At 45.9% G+C, this 20941-nt stretch overlaps 2 protein-coding genes across 2 annotated transcripts; one reads left to right on the top strand and one right to left on the bottom strand.

Moving 5' to 3' along the window:
• Positions 1–1436: 1436 nt before the first annotated feature.
• On the bottom strand, positions 1437–13021 carry LOC135830759 (testin-like). Its single transcript, XM_065342978.1, has 7 exons — positions 12777–13021; positions 12636–12675; positions 8873–8967; positions 5822–6191; positions 4313–4525; positions 3610–3822; positions 1437–2647 (listed from the first exon to the last, which is right to left on the bottom strand). The coding sequence occupies exons 1-7, from the start codon at positions 12833–12835 to the stop codon at positions 1958–1960; spliced, it is 1680 nt and encodes a 559-aa protein (XP_065199050.1). The 5' UTR covers positions 12836–13021; the 3' UTR covers positions 1437–1957.
• Positions 13022–17557: 4536 nt separating this feature from the next.
• LOC135830748 (DNA primase small subunit-like) lies at positions 17558–19656 on the top strand. The gene has a single exon (XM_065342969.1). It carries the CDS (start codon positions 17730–17732, stop codon positions 18999–19001), a length of 1272 nt encoding a protein of 423 aa, XP_065199041.1. The 5' UTR covers positions 17558–17729; the 3' UTR covers positions 19002–19656.
• Positions 19657–20941: the final 1285 nt, after the last annotated feature.

The raw sequence follows: 20941 nt of genomic DNA, 5'->3' as shown, positions 1-20941 counted from the left end.
TATACTACTTATAGCGTGGTCGTGTAAAAGAATATACTGCCTACAAGAATGAACTCTCATGTTTTCATAATCATAACATGGATTTCATGTGCACATTTATTCTTACAAGCAATTTTATCGTACAGTAGAATATATCGGTCCTAAGAATGGACTTTGTGTAGCGAAATATGCCAGATCAGTACAAAGTATATCGCCTGTAGTAATAACATCTGTCCAAAGCAGTTCTGATCTGACTCGCGTTGGGTCCTAGTGCTGCAGGTTCAACTATTGTGGTCATGTAACTCATGTTGCATAGCCACATGGTAAGCCTATGTGACTGTGACCAGCCGCATGCACAGCAGCACAACCTTGTAAAGTTGTATGTACGATGATCTTCCTGCCTCTGCGCAACTGCACATGATATGTCACACTTGATTTATCGTGTGTAAGAAATAGCGGAAATAAGAATAGAAAGTCGTTTTTCAAACACCCACGCTATAACCGATACCTACTGTACTTGTATGCAATAAGCTGGGCCGCAAGTCACATAATCATCATGCCGCGTGTGTTTGGACCACAAGCATGGCAGAGGGGATACACTCATGTATTCATGTACATGTCAATGTACATGAACAGTGCACCGTCGCTTCACTGTACACAAATGCAATGCACGTACACTGCTTTTTTTTTGGATGGCTTTTTTATTTTTCGCCCTCCCTCATTGATTTCATCGAATAAGGTGACACGAAACATAGAAAAAAGGCGTGGCCTAATAAAGATCGCTATTATTGTGATGTGCACTGTCTTCCCATTATGATATCAGTATACACAAATCCCTTCTTATTGGTGCATTACAGTTTCATTCTCCATACTTGTAGATTTAGGGCGCGTTTGGTTGGTACGAACTAGAACAGGATTCACCAGAACAGCGCGTTTGGTTGGGACTGCACCTGTTCTGGGTCGGCCAGAACATGTTCTGCTTGCTCCGGCCTCGAGGCCGGAGCAGACCGAGCAGTTTCACTTTTTCACAGTGAAACCTGGCGGGAACATCGATTTTGTTCCCAAATGATCACGTGCATACGCTTTTGGGTTGGACTCGTACCGTACAAAGTGACCATGGTGATATCCATACACATTTTGAAGAATGCACCAAGTTTGGCACATTTTTCCACAAAAATGTGCTCTGTTTCTGGAGTAGCGTTTGGTTGGCATGAGGCTGCTCCATGTGCACCAGCTGTTCGATCCTGTTCTAGATCGTACCAACCAAACGCACCCTTAGACACAAAGCACAGACTACTTACTGCTTGGAATTTTATTTTACCCTGCGTGTCACTCTCTTTTCCACGTATCAATCATTACGTTTCACGCCTGAAATAGCAGGTTGACGCTCTTGTTTCAGAATTATCCCAATAGACAGTTGTTCTTCGGATAGGACCTGTGAAGGTCGAAATTGGTAGCACTTCTGAAGTTGATTGATTCTTTTTTATTGTCATTTTGTAGATCGTTCGTGGTTACCATGGTAACCAAGAAGAAAAGAGTTCTTATTCTCGCTTCAAAACACTTCAGTTAGAATGCTTGGAGCAAATACATGGAGATGCCAATAGCAAAGTGGTGTAAAAGCAATACAAAATGACACAAATCCTAATTTTGTATCCGGTTGCCATGGTAATTATAGACAATTTCAATCGCAATTTTCACCACCTTTCAGAAAGTTCTGAAAATGACAAGTGGCAGGGTGATCTACACATGGCCCTCTATCATATGAGCCAAAAATATCGTGGTACACCCAAAGTGGGAACGGGAAGTCACATTTTTCCCACTTGGCTCCTGTACTACTATACATAATGTTCTCTTGTGGGATAAGCCGCCCTGGCATAGAACAGCGAGACACCAGGAATGAGCTATCGCTTGAAGCAACAACAGACGACAACATAACATAAAAACAGGAGAGTGTGGGCGCACCTCCAGATGATATAAATTACGCGACACAGTTGTGACAGAAGAGACCCGTCTCCTTGGCGATAACAGGACAAGTCGAGAGTGAAATCTTGCATTTGGTGCAGACGAAGCAGTCCTTGTGGTAAACCCTGGACTTGCAGCGCAAGCCTTGCGAACGTACGTAGTCACCGCAAGCAGCACATGCCACGGCAAACTTCTGGTCATAGCAGCCACTGCAGTACAACTTGAAGTCACGCTTGTAGAACTTCAGTCCTGTCAGCAGCAACGAGCAGTCTTGGCAGGTGAAGCACTCTGGGTGGAAGTTTTTCTTCATGGCACTTACTTGTCGTCCCTTGATGACCTTGTCGCATTTGCCACAGCGTTCTCCATACTTGTCGGAGTAGCAGTCCTGGCAGAAGACCTTTCCTTCATTCATCATGAAGTCATCGGCATCCAATGACACTTTGCAAGTGTCACACTTGAAGCACTCTTCATGCCAGTGATGTTCATCACAAGACAGTTGATGCTCTCCTGCACCAATCTTTCCCTTGCACACTTGACAACGACCAGCAAGTTGATCGTCATAGCAAGGCAGGCAGACAACCTGACCTTCATGAGTGACGTACTCTTCCTCCTCGGTTCCGAGTGGCTTGTCACAGAAGAAACAGCAGAAGTGGTGTGTGTGCCACTTAGAGCCACTGGCAAGGGTGTACTCTTGAGCAAAGATCAACTGCAAGGGACAAAACAATGCCAACAGAAGAAATAGATCAGTGGCAAAGTTCATTTGTAAGACAACTCATTTGATCATTTGCAAATTGCCAGATCTCCGAACTGAGTCATGAAAAAATATGTTGACGTACAATCATCATCTTTCTTCATACTGTATAGCATGACATTTTCGGACGGAATTTATTTTCGTACGATTTCGTACACGGCCTCTTTTGTACTAAAATTAATTCCGAACTAAAATTTGTTTATGTTAAATAATGTACACTCTACGCCTCGTGCGTGGGTACTGCAGTATTGCTTGCAAACATGTGCATTTAGCATGCAGCACTGTACGAAAATAAAATCTGTACGAAAGGTCGCAATTCGGCTTTGTCCGAAAATATTTCCATCCGAAAATTTCCTGCTATACAGTACATGCAGAAGAGCCTGGAAGATAATCACACTCGGTTTCTCTGGATTCGCTCGAGTACAGGCGCAAACTATAACTTTTGTGTGCATTAACTTCGGTTCCGTACGATAGTTGGTTTCAAAACACGGGGAAAGTGTGGCGTTTGATTATCCGCAGTGCGTGGTATGTAGCGGCATAATGTAATGAAGGCAACGAGGCGTGCATCTGGCCCATAGAAAGGAGATCACAGTTTCATACTCTTGCAGGTGGGCTAATGCCAGGACACACAGCTCTTAGCCAGTCATGCATGTGAGGTCAAATGAGATCGCCTGCACATACAGCCACGGCACTATAACATCACAAAACTAACGACGACGGTGGAGAAAGTGACAACATGCTAAGCGTCACACGATTAACTATGGTGCTTAAAACATGTGATTCGACATTCTACTTCCATCTATTATTCCCCAGGATGAACGAAACATGCACTAGTACACACACACACACACACACACACACACACACACACACACACACACACACACACACACACACACACACACACACACACTTACCTCATCACAACCACCGCAACGAGGACGGGACAGCTCGGCGTGATGACGACCGCAATACAGGTCTCCGTCGTGAGTGAAATGAGCCAAGTTGACCAAGAATTCTTTACACGTGAGACAGGTGAAGCAACCCGGATGCCAGGACTTGCCAGGCAAAAGGTCGGACTGGACGGCAAGATCGGAATCGTCAATGACCTCGTTACAGTTTGCGCAGAGCTGGAGACAACAGACATAAGCATCATCAACACAGTGATGTGGTATTCCTCACTGACGACCAACGTCAAGAAGCCAGGTGCTGCCAAAGTCAGTTTCCAGTACACAACACCATAAAAAGCACGTAAAAAGCAAGTCTACGATGCTGGACCTATTCTGGCACGAGCCAATGTCTTGCTAGTAAAACAAGGCTTGTATTCCAGCCAGATAATTCAACACAAAGCGAGCATCATCTTGAACCGGAGGCTTGCATTCTAAGTGGGGCATCATCCAACACAGCCTAATATTGCTGGTCAGAACGAACCAGTGAGTAAGAGAGGGCTAGCAGCCAGGCAATGTGTAGAATAGCGGTTAACTCTGCTCACAGGATGTCTATCAAAACTTAATTTAAAGGCCCATTGCAACAAAAGCTCACATTACTGTACTGCTTTTAAAAATGTGTACATCAATCCTGTCAAGAACACACAGGGACACTACAATTGAATGAACATACCTGCTTGGAAACTTCAATAACAGTACCCTCGCAGAATGCCTTCTCTCGCTTTTGAATGAACTCGATTCTTTCAGGCTCAGGAATGTCTACATTCATGAGCTTGGCGTCGTGAAGAGGCATCTGGTGCATCTGTCTCCGATTCCAGTCCTGTGTAGAGTCATGAGTTCCCATGGGGCGTACTTCTTCCGGCAGCTGCTCCATGAATTGCTCAACCTAGCCGGTCAACACAAGGTAACACATAATAATAACCACCAAGACCAGCCATTTGTCAATTGCCTTGTAGATTGCATCTGGAAAGGACAAGTTGACATTATTTTTAGGTGGTTTTTTAAGTTATTGATCCACCACATACGGGGACGGCTATGCAGGCGACATTCGTCACCTGTCGAGATTGACATCACAAAAGAAGCCAGGAGGACTATTAGAGCGACAGCCTTCTGCAGGCTAAACACACAACAGGCATGCTTGATTCCACACAATCTTGCCCTTTCTTGAATTCGGTATGACGTATGGACAATTCAATTCCACAAATTGTGTCGTATCTTAAAGATCCACAGAATTCAATCCCACCGATTCTGAAGTAAGCGAAGAATCTCCAGGGGCGTAGCACCCGCTACGACTGGTACGACCATGGCCGTACCACTTTTCGAAAAGTGTGGTCCGTCCGGAACGTGCAAAACCGTAATAAAAAAAATCAGGATCCATCGATGCATATACATGTATGCGCATCAGACTTTGACCTTTTTTCTAGACTCGTACTCGTAGATCTGTTATCATCTGCAGTCGTACTGAGTACTGAGTCTGTACTCGACTCGATTGCACACTGCGCCAGAAGTTCCCAGAACGCAGGATTTTGTGTCCTTTTTACAAAATTTTCGGCCGCACCGACCTTCGGCCGCACCGACCTTCGGTCGTACCACTTCCAAAACTCCTCCTACGCCCCTGATCTCTAGATCTCCTGCCAGATTATCAGTCCAGTCCCCCAAAAAATAGTCACGCTGGCTTTTGAAAGCCCAATTGTGGCCGAATTAGGGCTAAAACTAGGGCTGAGTCGGGTAGCATTTTCTTCGGGTATCGGGTCCGGGTAGTTTTCCACGGGTAGCACGGGTACCCGAGCGGGTAATGTTTCCATGGTAAGACCACAATGCACACCGGCCCCTTCCCTTGCGCATTGGGTAGACATGTGTGAATTATTTGTACACGTGCCCTGTACATGATGTCATCTGCGACCTCGGGTTTTCGGGTACTATTCGGTACCTGACTACCCGTGCACACCACTAGCTAAAACCCATTGAGAAAATCTGGGTTTTGGACCTTCTTTTCCATACAATCATTTTGAAACGGGTTACCTGTCCTAATTCCCAGACAAGTAATGAAGATGGGACGCTTGAGAGAAAACGTGGTGATCTGGCGGGATTTTACGGCGCTGATATACAACATGTTCTATAGAGCAAATCACAATGCAGTCAGGCCCACCTACCACCCTACTAAAGTAGAGAGCTCACATACCTTTTCATCGGTTTCCAGTCCCTTTGGAGCCCATACATATTTGAACGTAGCTTCTTCCACCGTTGATTGCGAGGCAAATTGCTCCGAGGTACCGGATGAAAGGACAAATGATCTTTGTTCAGGAGAATCAGATGAAAGGACTCCAGACCTGTGATCTGGCGATTCGGACTGCGGAACGGCATCGGATAGGTTACCACTGATCTTGAGCTTCTTGATGCGATCGCGAGTTGTCATGGCACCCACAAGGTCTTCTTCAACCCTCATAAGCGAGGCACTCTTTGAAACCTCGGCACCACCATCTGTGTTGCCACCTGAAACCTCGGCACCCTCGTGGTGCTCAGTGGGGCAAAAGCACACGCTACATACTTTCCTGAAATGTATAAAGAGTCAATACACATGCACACACACAGACATGTGATTACTTTTGAGTAGTTTGAATTGAAAATCTCGCAGACAAGCCGCCGAACAGTCAAGGTACACCTTATGGAGATCAAACCCAGGACATTTTGTTTACCGGTGAACTGCTCTAGTAGGTGGGTCACCTGATTTTACAGCTCAAATCGGTTTGGTGTCGCACTTGCTACATACCCACATCTCACCCGTTTGCATTCCACACGCACATTCACCACTATTCTTGGATTCGCTGTGATAATTTTTTTATCTTCTGTTCTGTTCCTTGCTACTTCAGTAATTGTGTGACCATGATATGTGAGTTCTAAAACATTCACCTGGCTGTATTTGCATTAATTTTAGATTTCGTGTTTTGCATGTTTTGGCAGTGTCAATATTGACACTGCTAAAAATAAGTCATATATAGAGGTTATGCGATAACGTCAAATCTGCCATATATAGGAGCCAGTTGGGGTGGCAAAATACCCAAAGCGGGTACAGAAACCCCCTATATAGAAGAATTTGGGGTGACAAACGTATTATATGACGTGCATCGCATAACCTCTTCACCAGACAGATATATTATGTACAAATTGGGCTTGCATGCTTTTTTCACGGACAACATACAACTTGTTCATAATTACAAAGCATGTTCCATATAGGCATTCATCCATATTGGAATTCAGGCCCACCCTCATTATTACACATATACACATTTAATAACAGAATTTCAGCATGCAACACTTCCAAATTAGGAAGTCCCAACGCTCTCGGGGCTAGTAATGGCCCAAATTTGACCTGCCCACATCAATATTTTGCCGCACAATGTTGCTGCAAAATTTTGGACATTCTGCTTGGCATTCCCTTTCCCTGTCGGTATTTTGCTTCCATTTACTGATTTAGTTCGAGATAAAATGAGTTTCAAGGAAAACTCACAATAACTGTCGTTGATGACGGAATTTTTGATTGGGCTCCTGCTGCTGCTCAACTTTCTAAAAAAATATAGCCAGGAGTTCGTTTTATCCAATTTTTATGCTCGTTTTCAACCTTGGTGACTGATTGTATTGGGAAAGTCCCTTAGAAGCCTTGGATTTTCCAAAAAGCCCACCAAAACTAGATATTTTGCTCAAAACTTGCCGGCAACTTTGCGCATCCGATATTTTGCTCAAAGAATTGCTAGCAAATTTGGCCTATGACTACTCGGGGCCCCTAGCATTTTGGCAGCCTACTTGTATCAATGTATATTTTAGTGCCACGCTCGCTTGCATAAATTCTGTCGTGTTTTTACATTTCTCTTCACTCTGATGAGCTGCCTTTAAAATAGACAGCGAAACCGGTCAGTCCTTTAAAACAGATTTGTAAAATCAAAATATGTGTTCTGTGAAACTACTTGTGTCGGGGATGTTTCCCTATTCAAATCTTTAGCTGTATCTGTGCCTTGATCCTTGAGGGTGGTGGCGTTCCTACGGATGCGGAAAACTCAGTCTGGCTGGGTTTCACGCGAATCGTGAATAGTTTTGCCTCCCCTACCTTATCAATGCCTCGACGATGCCAAAGAAGGGAGAAATGCACTCAAACGTCTCTTATCCAGATTCCTCGGATACGGGCATGTCTCTCTACCGGCCACATTCAGCTTGTGTTGCTAAGGCAAAATGGCTTCGATTTCGGGTTTTCCCCTCAATTGTGCATGTACAAATGCATACCGTAATGTCGCGTATAAAGGCAGGTGCTTCCGGCCGTATAAGCCGGGGTTCAAACCTTGCTTCTACGTCAACATTATCAGTCTGCACTGTGCAGTGCATACTGCCACGCATGTACGTGCACATGTACTTTGAAAGGAGCGGCTTCTATTCAAACCCTGCTTCTGTGTCAGGATGGAGCTTCGAAAAATCGGCTTCTATTCGAGTTATGCTTCTATACAGGTCATGCTTTTATACACGACAGTACAGTAATTAAAAAAACAAATTTGTCATTGCTAACCGGTATAATTCACACATTTTCACAATTGTACCTTCCCCTCTTTGTATTTATCACTGATATCCATGAACCTTCCAAGTTGGAAGGCCGTTGGTTAGCGCATCGAGCAGTGCTCAAGCTCACTTCCTTGCCATGGAATGTCTCAGTACTCCTTGTAAGTCTGGTGCTACCTTGCGCACATCTGACTGTTCAAACCTGGTTTAGTCGGAGGACTCTAACGCATCAATTGTGCCCGTTTTCCTTGTTTCAATTTTCTTCTCCCTGCCTTGCCGTGGTTGGCTAACACCCTCTCTCTTTGTATTGGCCGGTGTTCTCACTGCGCTATGAGATGCTGTAATAAATAAAATAAATAATATATTTAATATTTTCCTTGGCTCACCATCCGAGTATTTTTACCATTGGATTCCTTTTTAAATATCCTGTACCAGGATTCTAACCAGGAATATATGGGGGTGGGGGAGGAGATAGAGAGACAAGCAATGAAACTATATTTCCATGTTCCAATATTGCCTTGTCAAACAAAAATAATGAATGCAATGTACGGGCGCTGTGAGTTTTTGCCATCAGCAGACCCCATAGGAAGGGTATTGTCCAAAAGCATGGAGACAAATGTCTATATTTTTGCATTCTCGTAAAATATAAGAACACATTAAATGCTGGGGAACACATAGACATAGACCGTACCTCCACAAATGGGGCTTGTACCCATCTGAGCATTTGCGACACGAGTTACAATTAGCACCAGGTGCAACAGCGATGACTGGTTGTTGGATTCCATACTGCAGGTCACAGTAACAAACACAAGATCATAGCAATTGGTCTCATGTATCCTGATTTATCGAGGAAAGAAGAAAAACAAGAAATGCATTACAACACAGACATATCTCACATAATTATGTGTAGGGGCCAGTTGAAATATCAGGCTAACTGTCTCTACTCTGACGTTTCATGCCAAATGAAATCACCAGAAGCCACAGTGCTGACAAGATGGACATAAGGCAAGACCAGAAATCGAGATTCCTGGGCCGACATGCAACAACATCGAGCCGGGGTCGATTTTTCCTGAACAGTACATGTACTGATAGTTTGAGTACAACCAAGAGTACAAATGTACATCGGTGTAAAAAAATGGCATGTACTTGTCATGTGCTAGAACCTGTATATGGGTTTTTTTCGTATGCTATTCTTCCTGCTGCAATCTATTTCATGATGAAACAGTTGACAGATGCGTGGAACCCATTATTGTGGAGACATGCGACCTGTATTATTATTATCATTAAGAGTACATAAACAAGAGTGTGTAGCTTCGATTAGTATGGCCCACAGCGAATTCTTTGCTGGCACCAACTTTTCTGGATATCATGAGCCATACCATATGGGGCATCTACTACGAGTCGGTGGCAGCGTGAACTTGGTCGGGTTTCACTAAACCTGCACTATGACTACGATAAAAGCTACATCGGAGAAAAAAGTTACAATTTTCATTTTGAAAGCGGCAAAAACACAAACTCGCGATGAAGGTTGGCTATGGCTGTATGAAGATCAGTTTCTTTTGCACGCTTGAGGTTGTATACAACCATTGTGAAGTGGGGTCAAACTTCACTTGCTATAACCACAGCGAGTGTACAATTCCAGGTCATGGGGTCTACGACGGCAGAACTTCACATCACGTGGCATGGTTTAATAGGTTAAGCTGTCCAACAGTGGAAAGTGACCACCAGAGAGTTGAACCCAAAACAGGGTCACACAAGACCATGTCTCTATCATCAAGACTAGAGTACATGACCCCCCAAGAGTGTGCCACTCGACTGTGGGTGATGTCCCGGCAGAATTTCAAGTTGACGTCATTTTTATGATGCAATGCGCACTGTACACGGATTGCAAGACGAATCCGGAGCCTGTGGTGGACCAAAGCCCATCTGATCCTGTACAAATTATTGCAAAGAAAAACGTGTGATGCGTTGACACCCGTACACATAGTGTAAATCACTGGTGCAAGGAGCATTGCATCATAAATAATGACGTATGGGTATGTGGGAGTTGCACACGCTTGGGGGTTATGTACTCTTGCTATCATGCACAGGATACAAATAATGTGTACGGGTTCGTCACGTGGCGTGAGTTCTGCCGTCGCAGACCTCGTAGCTGCAGTGGCACGCTTTGGGGGGGGGGGGGGGGGGGGGTCATGTACTGTTGATGTTAGATACAGGGTTGTACGCAACCCTGCTTTGGGTTCAACTGTCTGGTGGTCACTACGACTGTTTGTTGCATTTTTTTTATTGATGATCGTTCAACCGAACAGTTTGCCAGCATAACCTATTTAATTGAGCCATGTCACGCGATGTGAAATTCTGCCCCCGCTGCAGCACTGGATAGAGATTGGACAGGCAGTTGCACACTCTTAAGGCCGATTCATACTTCATTTCGCGTACAGGAAATGCGTCGCGCCGCGAAAAAGTTGATCTGCGCTCAACTATTTCGCGTACGGGAAAGTCGCGCGACGGTCGCGCGATAGCTTTCCCGTACGCGAGATGAAGTATGAATCGGCTTACGTACTCTTGATAATAGAGAGGTTCCGCATAACGTAATTACGTTAGTAAAAAACGTAGTCGATCTACGGAAAGTCTTACGTAAACTGCATGCGGATCTGGGTTCCGCCATACGGAGTTTTCAAATCACGTAGCTGCCCTTGGCAACTCCGAACGCGGCAGTGTACGACCAGATCGACCTGGGGAGAGAGTCATAAATTTGTACCCCAATCCACTTACGGACCAACTACGTTATCAGAGCCCTATCTACGTACTCTCCGTAGACAACTTTCCGTAAGTGGAGTGCAAACTCGCGAATTCACGGGTTTTTCCCGCCCACTAACGTAAAGTTGCTCAACTTTACGTAGTGCGGAACCTCTCTATTAGCTACAGGGTTGTACGCAACTCTGCTTTGGGCACAACTCTCCGGTGGTCACTTCGCCCTGTTGTCAGTGTAACCTTTTGAACCATGTCACAGTTTTAGGGGCCGTCCGGGGTCACCGTTTTTTCCGCAAACATTTTTAGTATCTTTCAGACCCACCCACCCACCCTTTCTGTAGCACTATTCAATCACTAATTTCTCAAGTTCCTTACTACATGTACCAAGAGTACAATCATAACCGTAGCAGTCTCTAACTCTAGCTATGTGGTCTGCGACTGCAGAACTTCACATCACCTGAGAAATCTCGTACAAATTATTTGCACCCTATCCATGATAGATGCAGGGGTACTTTGCACTGTTTGCCATCGTACCTTTTGAACCATGTAAAGTGATGTGAAGTTCTGCCGTCGCAGCACTGTATTAGTGCATAGAGGTTGTACATTGTGTTGGCGCAGTTGCCCACTCTTGGTGTTATGTACTATTGGTATTACATAATAAGTTCCTATTTTACGGGAAATCGCATGCCAAATCTGTACGGTGGACGATGCATAGTTCAAATTTCTGTGAAAATAGTTCAAAATATGGACAAATATGGGTGGTTGGAAACACTGTCACGTGACAGGATTGCACATCATCAGCTATTATTATACACAGTATTCCAAAATACAGGATACTTGTGGGGTGTTCGAATTGCCCTCATCAACTCTTCGAGAAACATCGTGAGACGACGAGTTGAAGGTTCCCAGTGAAACAATTGCAATCAGTCTCCATCTTCGATCGAATCGTCACAATGCGATCTTATAAGCGTACCACACAAGACAATGGGCTTACGATGTTTGTACCCTTTCTCTTAGTTTCTACTGCAAAAAAGTGTAAATGCATACGAATGGCAGTTGTCATGTGAATAGTTCAATACTCTTCGGAAATGAGCAACCTCTAATCTTGGGAGAGATTGCGGAGTTTCGAGGAGACTTTCGTTTTCTGAAGAGCCCAACAAACCACCTCTTCGCAAAAACGAAACTCCTCGAAAGTCAAACAATGAAAATTCGAATCTCTCAAGCCTAATTTCTGGATATTCCATGCAGGCACGCCACATGTTGGGTACCAGTAATTCTGCCGGTAAAGACCTTTTTCTCCAGAATGGGCGTCTTCCTCGGGGGTTGTGTACTCTGAAGTCACTGACATGACAGGTAGAAGCTGCCACGAGCGTCAAAAGAATTCCGGAAAAATTAAATCGCACTATGGTCATTCGTACTGCAAATGTGTATCGCGCAATTCGTACGACAACTGAAAGAATGCACATGTGCATGGGCGAAGGAACAACCGAAGAACAAGGGCCAAGGCCAAAGGCTTGCAGCAAACAAGAAGCTACGTTAGCAAGGCCATGAACTAGAGGCGGTCGACCTACACAAGGCCCGCTATGCCCGGCGGCTCATCATCAACAGATGATGGACAACCACTTATTTATTATATAAGTTATAATACCCTGGGTAGTCAGACAACATACACTGGTAGAACAGATGGAAACCTTCCTTACCCGTTTGTTGACTGTCGTCAAGGAAGTTTGCTTGTTTATCCTGAACCGCAAAAGCACAGGGGAAGGGTCTCATAAGTTTCGTCTTCTCTCTTACAAGTAGACCCGAATCAGATTGTGGTAGTAAACTGATGCTCCACTCACCTCGTCTCCTTCTTGTTCTGAAGTGGCTTCACGCAGGCAGACGCATTGCTCCGTATCATGGTTCGTGTCTGGTGTCCACAGAACACCTTTCCTAGAAACAGAACTACAAATACCTCCGAGCCGGAGAACTGGAGAAAATCTCCCAAACCTGAAACTAAAAAAAGCTGGTTGCGGTTCCTTCCCAATAGTAATACTCTCGAGCTCTGTTCTTCCTGCAACTGCAGTTCCTGGGCTGCTAGCTGAGCGCTATGATACGAAAGCCCTTGAACCCATTTTGACGAGTTGCAATAGACCCTTTGCACAATAACGGTCACGTGATCCGAGACGGGGCATCCTCTTCGATTTTTGTGCAGAGTATCAGTTGTTGAGCATGGTGGAACACTGTATTTTTCCATTTTGGAGATGGAGGAGAGAGTGTCGAGTGGTTTGCCATCGATGGCTGTGGAACCCGTGGACGAACTGTCAAATGAAGATCGGTTGTGTAAGGAACTGAACAGTTTTCTGCTGAATGAGGGTGCGTATCTGTCTGGAAAAAGAAGGAGTTGTTGGAGCGGTAAGTTTTCCGCATTCAGTGGATATTTCGGATTACTGTAGATTGAAATTTATTTTTATTTTCTCTACCTTCTCTCCTCTGTCGATGTAGAGAACACTTCTCTATGCAGAACCCTGATGCTCCTAGAACTAAGAAGGGCACCACTTCCTCGAGTGTACCTTCATCATGCCCAACATTTCATGCGTCCCAGTGGATGAGTGATGAACCTCTGTTTCCCAGAGTGAGTGCCACACCATGCTTGCTCGTCTCCAACGCAGGGGCAAGTCGCCGACGACAGTGAAGAGGGAGCTGATGGAGTAGTACTAGTGAACAAGCCCGTGGATAGTGTCCATGAGTTTTACTTTGGTGGCTATGTGCATAATGTGAAAGTCTGTCATATCGTGCGCACAGCCACAGCTCGAACTCAGATGACTTTCTCCGCACACCTGAGCGATGAGGCCGCGTCTCTCTCCACTTCAACAACAGCAGCTCGAGCAGCGCCAGCAAGCAGTCGATCTTCCAATAGCGAAGACAGGGATGGGTCATGCCTTTTTCTCAAGCTCCAGAGTCTCTTGGCAGGGCGTTCCATATCTTCGCAAAAGCAAGGATGAAAGTCGTCATGGACAAAGTGTTCCGAGCACAACACTGTAAACGATATCGCAGCACTGCGGCCCTCAGTACCCGGCCCTCTTCTCGCCAGATAGCCAGGATTCCAGAGTGTGGAATGCCAGCATCACCAGGGAACGCATGGAAAGACAAGTGGGTTCCTTAGACTAACGTTAGGGATGACGGTTGCTGCAAACAAGAACCCAACAGTGGTCCTTGGAAAGCATTTCGGGACTTCTTCCTTCAGAACTAGAAAAACTTGAAAATGAAAAAGGCTGGGGAGTACATACATGAACATCGCGTCGGGACCGTGAAAACACAGCCTGTCACAGGAAACTTGATCACGTCCTGCAGCAAAACCATGCATGCTGGTTGCATGCCAAGTGTGCAGCGCGTGCACAGCATGCCCCGTCTCGACCCCTCTCGCTTATTGCGCAAAGGGTCTATTCTTGGCGTTGTTCAAGGATCTAGGACCCCTTCGCTTTCGGATATGGTCAAACCGACTGAGATGATGACGCGATTTTCGGGATCCCGTAGCTTCTACGGATACGAGTACCGTACCGGTATACCCTGCGAAACGGTTACGTAGCTTACACTACCGGTGAGTCGTCAAATCATGTAAATATATCGTGCAGTAATTATTTGACGACTCCCTAGCGCTCAGTGACCATGCATGGTGACTAGTGCAGCTACAGAAAGTAGCATGCTACACATACATGTACAACTTTACAAGCGTGTGTGTTACCATGGTTACATCAGTGATCATCGATCGGCCGGATATGGATATGGATGCCCAGCTTAGCAGCTAGCTTGAGCTTGGTACTACAATTGTAAGGTAGATTACATTGTAATAATTACTTGCAGTATCAAGAGTCCATAAACTGTTTATGGACTCTTGATAGTATATAGGGAGTCACTCTACTACTCCTTGCTTTCCAAGTGTAGATCCACACACACACACGAGGTGGTTTGCAGAGATTGGGAGTAGTGACGACTCCCTGCTTGTAGATCTACTGCTCTGCCTGGTTTCGAGGGAAAGATGCAAAAGGAAAATTCTGAAGAAAAAAAATGGCTTTAACCACTGAGCTATGGTGTAGCCGCTGTCATCCCAGCAGAGACCGTTCAGTACGAAATATGGATATTTGGATACTGGTATTCGAACAAGCGTTTTGGACAGCAGCTTTAAAATACAGCCACGAGGAGGATTAATTAGCTGTAAGCATTTCCCATTTGTTGACATGCATAAGTGCAATGTAAAAAGTAAAAGCAATGATTATAGGGCACACAACGAGAAAGAACGAAAGGATTAATTAATTTATACAAAAGAGAACGGACCAAGGAACTACAAGTTACGCTAACGATTAATATTTATTTTATACCGGCACGTTCGGGCTCTCCACCTTCTCCATGATATAAAAGGAAAAAAATGCGCGTGTTCGAGCTCTCCGCCTTCTCCGTGAAATAAACGGACAACCAACAGCATAAATTTAATTATAGGTCCACACTAAAGACTACAAATGAATTGAAGTACCAACTTCGGCAGCAACTAGTAAAATTCCGTAAATAAGCCCACCCTAAATAACGCCCATGTCCGATAATAAGCCCAGTTTTAGGCGGTGTACACTTCAAGTCCGTTTTAGCGCCCATGCCCGAAAAAAGCCCAGGGCGTAAAGTGGACTCAAAATGGCCAGCTCGTGAGTGTGCGTTCGCGTACAAACTCAGGGTAGCCATGCCGGTACATGTACCTGTTGTGCCTTGTACTTACCATAGCAAGTGGTTCACCTATCAAATCTGTAATTTATCGCTACATTCTTGGTTACGACCAAATTTCCAGCTGTGGTTTGATGTACATGTACCTGTACCGCGCTCTGTGTGAATGGTGGTTTACTGAAAATAGTGGGTTGCTGATAGATTGATCTTCTGTAGATTGCGTCCGAAATAACGCCCATGCCCTAAAATAATCCCATGCCCAAATATACGCCCGGTTTGTGACGCTCTGCAAAGTATACGCCCGGGGCTTATTATTATTAATTTTTTTGAATAGGGCAATCCCCACAGTAACGGAATTTTACGGTATAGTAAGGAGGCAGAAGAAGAGACAGGTGCATGCACAGTGAAAACAGAGCGGCTACCACGCAGGCACATGACATTTTCTATGAGCAAAGCGAAGCTTAGGCCGCAGCGGATGAATGCCGTAACAACCGGTTCGCTGCTTTTCTCAGCAATGAGTGATGCAATACCGTTATATCAAGAGTACATAACCCCCCAGAGTGTGCAACGCCTGATCCAGCTCTGCATAGGGTCTTGGTCGAGCGGAATCGGATCTTTGCGTCATAATACCGTACACATCTGAGGGGAACCCGGGGAGTCGCGGGTGCTCTTGGATCAAAAACAATGGTACCCTGCCTCGAGACCGGCCTTGCGCTGGTATGAAGTGTACGCATGACATCAGAAGATCCGATTCCGCTCGACCAAGACCCTATGCAGAGCTGGATCGGCGTTGCACATTCTGGGGGGTTATGTACTCTTGGTTATACGCTGTGAAGCGAGGCAGATTGCTTGTCCATGCCGCCGGTTGTTGAGAAGACCAATGGGACAAATGAAGCATCCTCGATTTCCCGCAGTCTCTCTTCGTACAATCTCTTCTTCGCTTTCTCGTGGCGAACGTAGGTGACAGAAATGGAGGAGGACTGGTTCAAAGACGCAAACGAGTTGAAAACCCGGACTGTGACGTCGATGAAGGTGCGTTCGAACCGCCCTCCCCACCATGACTCCATTTGCTGCTACATTCAAGCGAGCCTGGTCGTCGCGGATGGCGGTGCCGCAGAGTAGTAGCGAAGCTGCTCCCCGCTCAGGGGGCCCGAGATGGGGTTCCACACGTACACAGAGACATTTGTGGCAACTTGCTTCAATAAGCCAGCGGTCACATTACGGATCTCATTGTGCCTGATGGTAGGGTAACCGCCGGTGGGGCATGACAGGGCGTGGGCCACTGTAAACTGGCTGGCTTCCACGAAAGGATAAGTAGCTGCTGAAACTTTCCCCTGCTGCTGTATATATGTAGTATAGCGGTAATCACCTTGTTTCTCTCCCTTTTCACCTTATTTCACTTTCATTTGTCCATGAAAGATTTGTTTCAAGTAGTCCCCATTCCATTGTTAATGTTACGTAGATTCACTGATGACCGTACTTGACAACAAGAAAACAGTTCTGAACTACCGGTAATCCTTTCGTTCTTTCTCTTTGTGTGCCCTGTAATCATCGTTTTTACATGGTCATTATACTCACGCGTGTCGACAAAATAGGAAATGCTTACACTACAGCTAGTCCTTTTTTGGATATTCAGCCATCAAGAGCAATGATTATGACTGTAATCCCCGGTATTTTACGACTCCCGAGTCCCGATCCCGACCGGTCCCTGGGCCATGGGGCCTACATACGTTACATAGGCTACAAGTTAAGTACAAGCAGGGAGTCGTATACGACTCCCTGCTACAAGTACAACGAGTTACGTTACAAGCAGGAAGTCGTAAAATACCGATATTTTACGATTAGATTCCCTGGTTACAAGTACGGCCGGAGTCACAGTGGTACACGTGCGTGCCTGTTCGAAACCGCGCCAAATACAAAACTGAGAGTGACTCGAAACTGAGCTGAGCTATTTGAACAAGAGTCGACTGCAAACTCAGCCCGAAGGACGGTCCAACGCTAACTGGAAAGGAGTTGGTCCCTGATCTTGAGTGAGTGTCTCTATCAGTGTATCACTTGGATTGATAAATATGTAAGGTGTTTGCTTTGTCAGAAGCGATACCAAAATGGCATCCAGCTACGATGAAATGAGTCCGAAGGACTTGCTTGCAGTTTATTACGGCCGGTTGTTTCCATATACACCATTCTACCGCTGGCTTTCCTATGGTGGACTGAGGAAGAATTACCTGGCAAATAGAGAGTTTTCATTTACATTGGATGGAGATATCTACATCCGCTACTTGTCTTTCTCTGAGCAGTCTGATTTTGAGAAAGAACTGCAGCAGAAAAACCCCTGTAAGATCGACATCGGAGCAGTATTTTCTCACAAGCCCAGAGACCACAAGGCTGTCCAGGCATCAGCATTTCGTGCGGAGGAGAAGGAGCTGGTGTTTGATATTGACATGACCGACTACGACGACGTGAGAAACTGCTGCAGTGGAGCGGCAATCTGCGAGAAGTGCTGGCCACTGATGACTGTAGCCATTCACATCCTACACCGAGCTCTGACCGTGGATTTTGGATACAAGCACTTGCTGTTTGTGTACAGTGGCCGTAGAGGTGTACATTGCTGGGTGTGCGATGAGGCGGCACGGCAGCTGAGCGCGTCAGGCCGCAGTGCCATCGCCGAGTACTTGAGCGTCATCAAGGGCGGCGAGTGTCAAACAAAGAAAGTTCAACTTCGTGGGTCATCCATGCACTCTTCACTGCAGCATGCCAGTCAGGTGATCAAGAAATACTTCCCCACGCTGGCCCTTGAGAATCAGGACATACTCGGCACGCCAGAGCGTTATGAGAAAGTCTTATCGCTCATCCCCAGCGAAGACGTACGGAAATTCCTCCGTGAGAAATGGAGCCACAAGTCTGCTGCGACTTCCTTTGATCGTTGGAGTGAGCTGGAAAGCGCTGTTGCTAACCAGAGCTCCAAAGACATGACACACTGCATTGAGGAAATCCAGTTCCAGTACACCTATCCTCGACTGGATGTGAACGTCAGCAAAGGTGTCAACCATTTACTGAAGAGCCCTTTCTCTGTGCATCCGAAAACAGGCAGGGTTTGTGTGCCAATCAGCTATGCTGCCGTTGATAGCTTTGATCCATTCACGGTTCCCACGGTCAATGAGCTATGCCGTCAACTGGATGAATGCGTTGCAAAGGAGGCCGAGGCAGACAGTGAGCAGGATGCTGTCGAGCCTGGGCGAAAGCGGAAACGAATGCCTGAATGGGCGAAAACGGAACTGGAGCAGGCAGTCTCGATCTTTAGCGACTTTGTGAAGAAGATGGAATTGGAATGGCATGCAGCGAAGCAGGAGTCCAGGGACATGGATATGTCATGGTAGGTTCAACAACTATCTCAGACATCATTCTAGATTTGGTCACTTCTCACACACATACATACACGCACGCGCGCTCACACCTCAGACATGCACGTGCGCGCACACATGCACGCACACGCACACTTAACCTTTCTTAGACACAAGACCCTGTCATAAAACTCATGATACAAATTAACAATACTGTCCTATCAGCACGTTCTGCTGTGCTCTGCTCTCTTGGACGCACAAAATTCTCTTTTCTTCTTTCTTTTTTTTACAGTTGAGGCTGCGTGTACAGATCTTCTTTGTCATGACTCTCGTGACAACGCTGCATCAGTGCTCTGCTGCATCGCATGTACTTCAATTTCCAGAAACACTTTGTCTCTCATGTGCCTCCCGTGTGATAATGCTGCACGTAAAAGTCCAATCCGTCAACTTTGCGAATAGTGACCCCCCCCCCGAGAGAGAGAGAGAGAGAGAGAGAGAGAGAGAGAGAGAGAGAGAGAGAGAGAATCAATAGTTTCCCGAGCATGCATAATGCAGCAGCCAGCCCTGACTAGCCATGCACTGTTTTTTTCTTTTCTCTCTTTCTCACATGTACGTGTACAAGTTCTACACCAGCATAGAATAATTATGGACAATCCACCAACATAAGTAGCACAGTTCACAAGAGACAGAAGTGGAAAGGTTTGCATTGCTGCTAAGTACGCGAGCTGTTCAATCATCAGTTGGACTAAGTAAGAGCAATTGGCTTTACATCGGTGGGCCACTGCCATGCCCTGATACCCCCAGTGAAAGATGTATACCTCTCAAATCAGTCGGGGGGGGGGGGGGGGGGGAGTAGCTTCCTCGGCCCACGGCCTGGAAAGGCCCGATCACCCCATGTAACACATCCTTGTCACCCCCACACCAGGCAGGTGAGTACTTCGAGGTAGATCTACTCAGTTGGCATTGGGTATCAGTGCAGCTCATCAGACGTGCACGTGAAGAACGCGGTACCCATGAACATACATGGTGTCACAGTGCACTAGTGGTTTTGCGTGATTACGTGGCCGCACACATAATCACATATTTGGCCTCTCTCCGCCTAATCTGCAAAGCTCTAGACTACTACTGTAGGCACTTCACCCCATTTTTTGAAATCGCGTTTTTTCCAGGTTTATCATCGGTAATCGATGGTGGTGGGTATCACAAGGTCACACAGAAAATTTTATTGAAATCCACAGTGATACCACTCAGATATGAAGGGTTGAAGATAGGCAGTTGCATAAGGCGAAATCAATACAATTCGTGGCACCAACAGCATCTCCGAAGTATCATCAGTGGATATAGTCACAAAACATCAGAGTGTTTTTTTCAAGCACACATCACTCACTTACACCAACAACCCTGTATGGATCGAAACAATACAGATCAAAGTTCAGAATAGGCAAGAATACGGCAATTGTGACCGCAATCACTATAGCAACACCATAGCAACCCATAGCAACGCCATAGTAACCCATAGTAACAGCTTCAGTTTGCTGTGAAATGAACTGATAACGACATACTGGCAGGCTCCTGCGGGTACTAAAGGGTAAGAGCTATAAAGACATTTTTCTGGCACAAAAACAACAGAGAACTTCCTCGTTGTACGCCGTACACCGCAACGTGGAGGGTAAGTACGCGCGCGCGTGCGCGCGCGAATTACTGCACAGGACATTCGTGCCCACAGTCATGCCATCTCAAGTGATTCCAAGTTGGCAAGAAGTTCCTCAGGACCTCTGTTGGTAGCTTCTTTCCCTGGTGTGATATCTGCCTCCCTCTCCTTCAACTGCTCCATGCAGCAGTCATGAATTGCCTGCTGGTGAGCTTTGAAATTTTGGTGAAGCGTGCCTGGCTGCGTATATCAAAGCATCCGCTCATCAGAGGGTTTCTCCAGCAGCCACTGTGCCTTTTGATTGTTCGTAAACATCAGTAGGCCT

This window comes from Sycon ciliatum, chromosome 1 (assembly GCF_964019385.1).
Source record: "Sycon ciliatum chromosome 1, ocSycCili1.1, whole genome shotgun sequence".
Classification (NCBI taxonomy): Eukaryota; Metazoa; Porifera; class Calcarea; order Leucosolenida; family Sycettidae; genus Sycon; species Sycon ciliatum.
The sequence above is the reverse complement of the archived record's forward strand: the minus strand, read 5'-3'. Positions and strand labels throughout refer to the sequence as shown.

What these genes read in the sequence shown, in the direction of transcription:
- LOC135830759 (XM_065342978.1), bottom strand. Translation starts at nt 12,835, where the DNA reads ATGATACGGAGCAATGCGTCTGCCTGCGTGAAGCCACTTCAGAACAAG. An exon ending in CAGAACAAGAAGGAGACGAG is followed by an intron (nt 12,676 to 12,776) that starts GTGAGTGGAGCA and finishes TTTGCGGTTCAG; the next exon opens with GATAAACAAGCAAACTTCCT. An exon ending in TACAAGCCCCATTTGTGGAG is followed by an intron (nt 6,192 to 8,872) that starts GTACGGTCTATG and finishes TATACATTTCAG; the next exon opens with GAAAGTATGTAGCGTGTGCT.
- LOC135830748 (XM_065342969.1), top strand. Translation starts at nt 17,730, where the DNA reads ATGGCATCCAGCTACGATGAAATGAGTCCGAAGGACTTGCTTGCAGTT.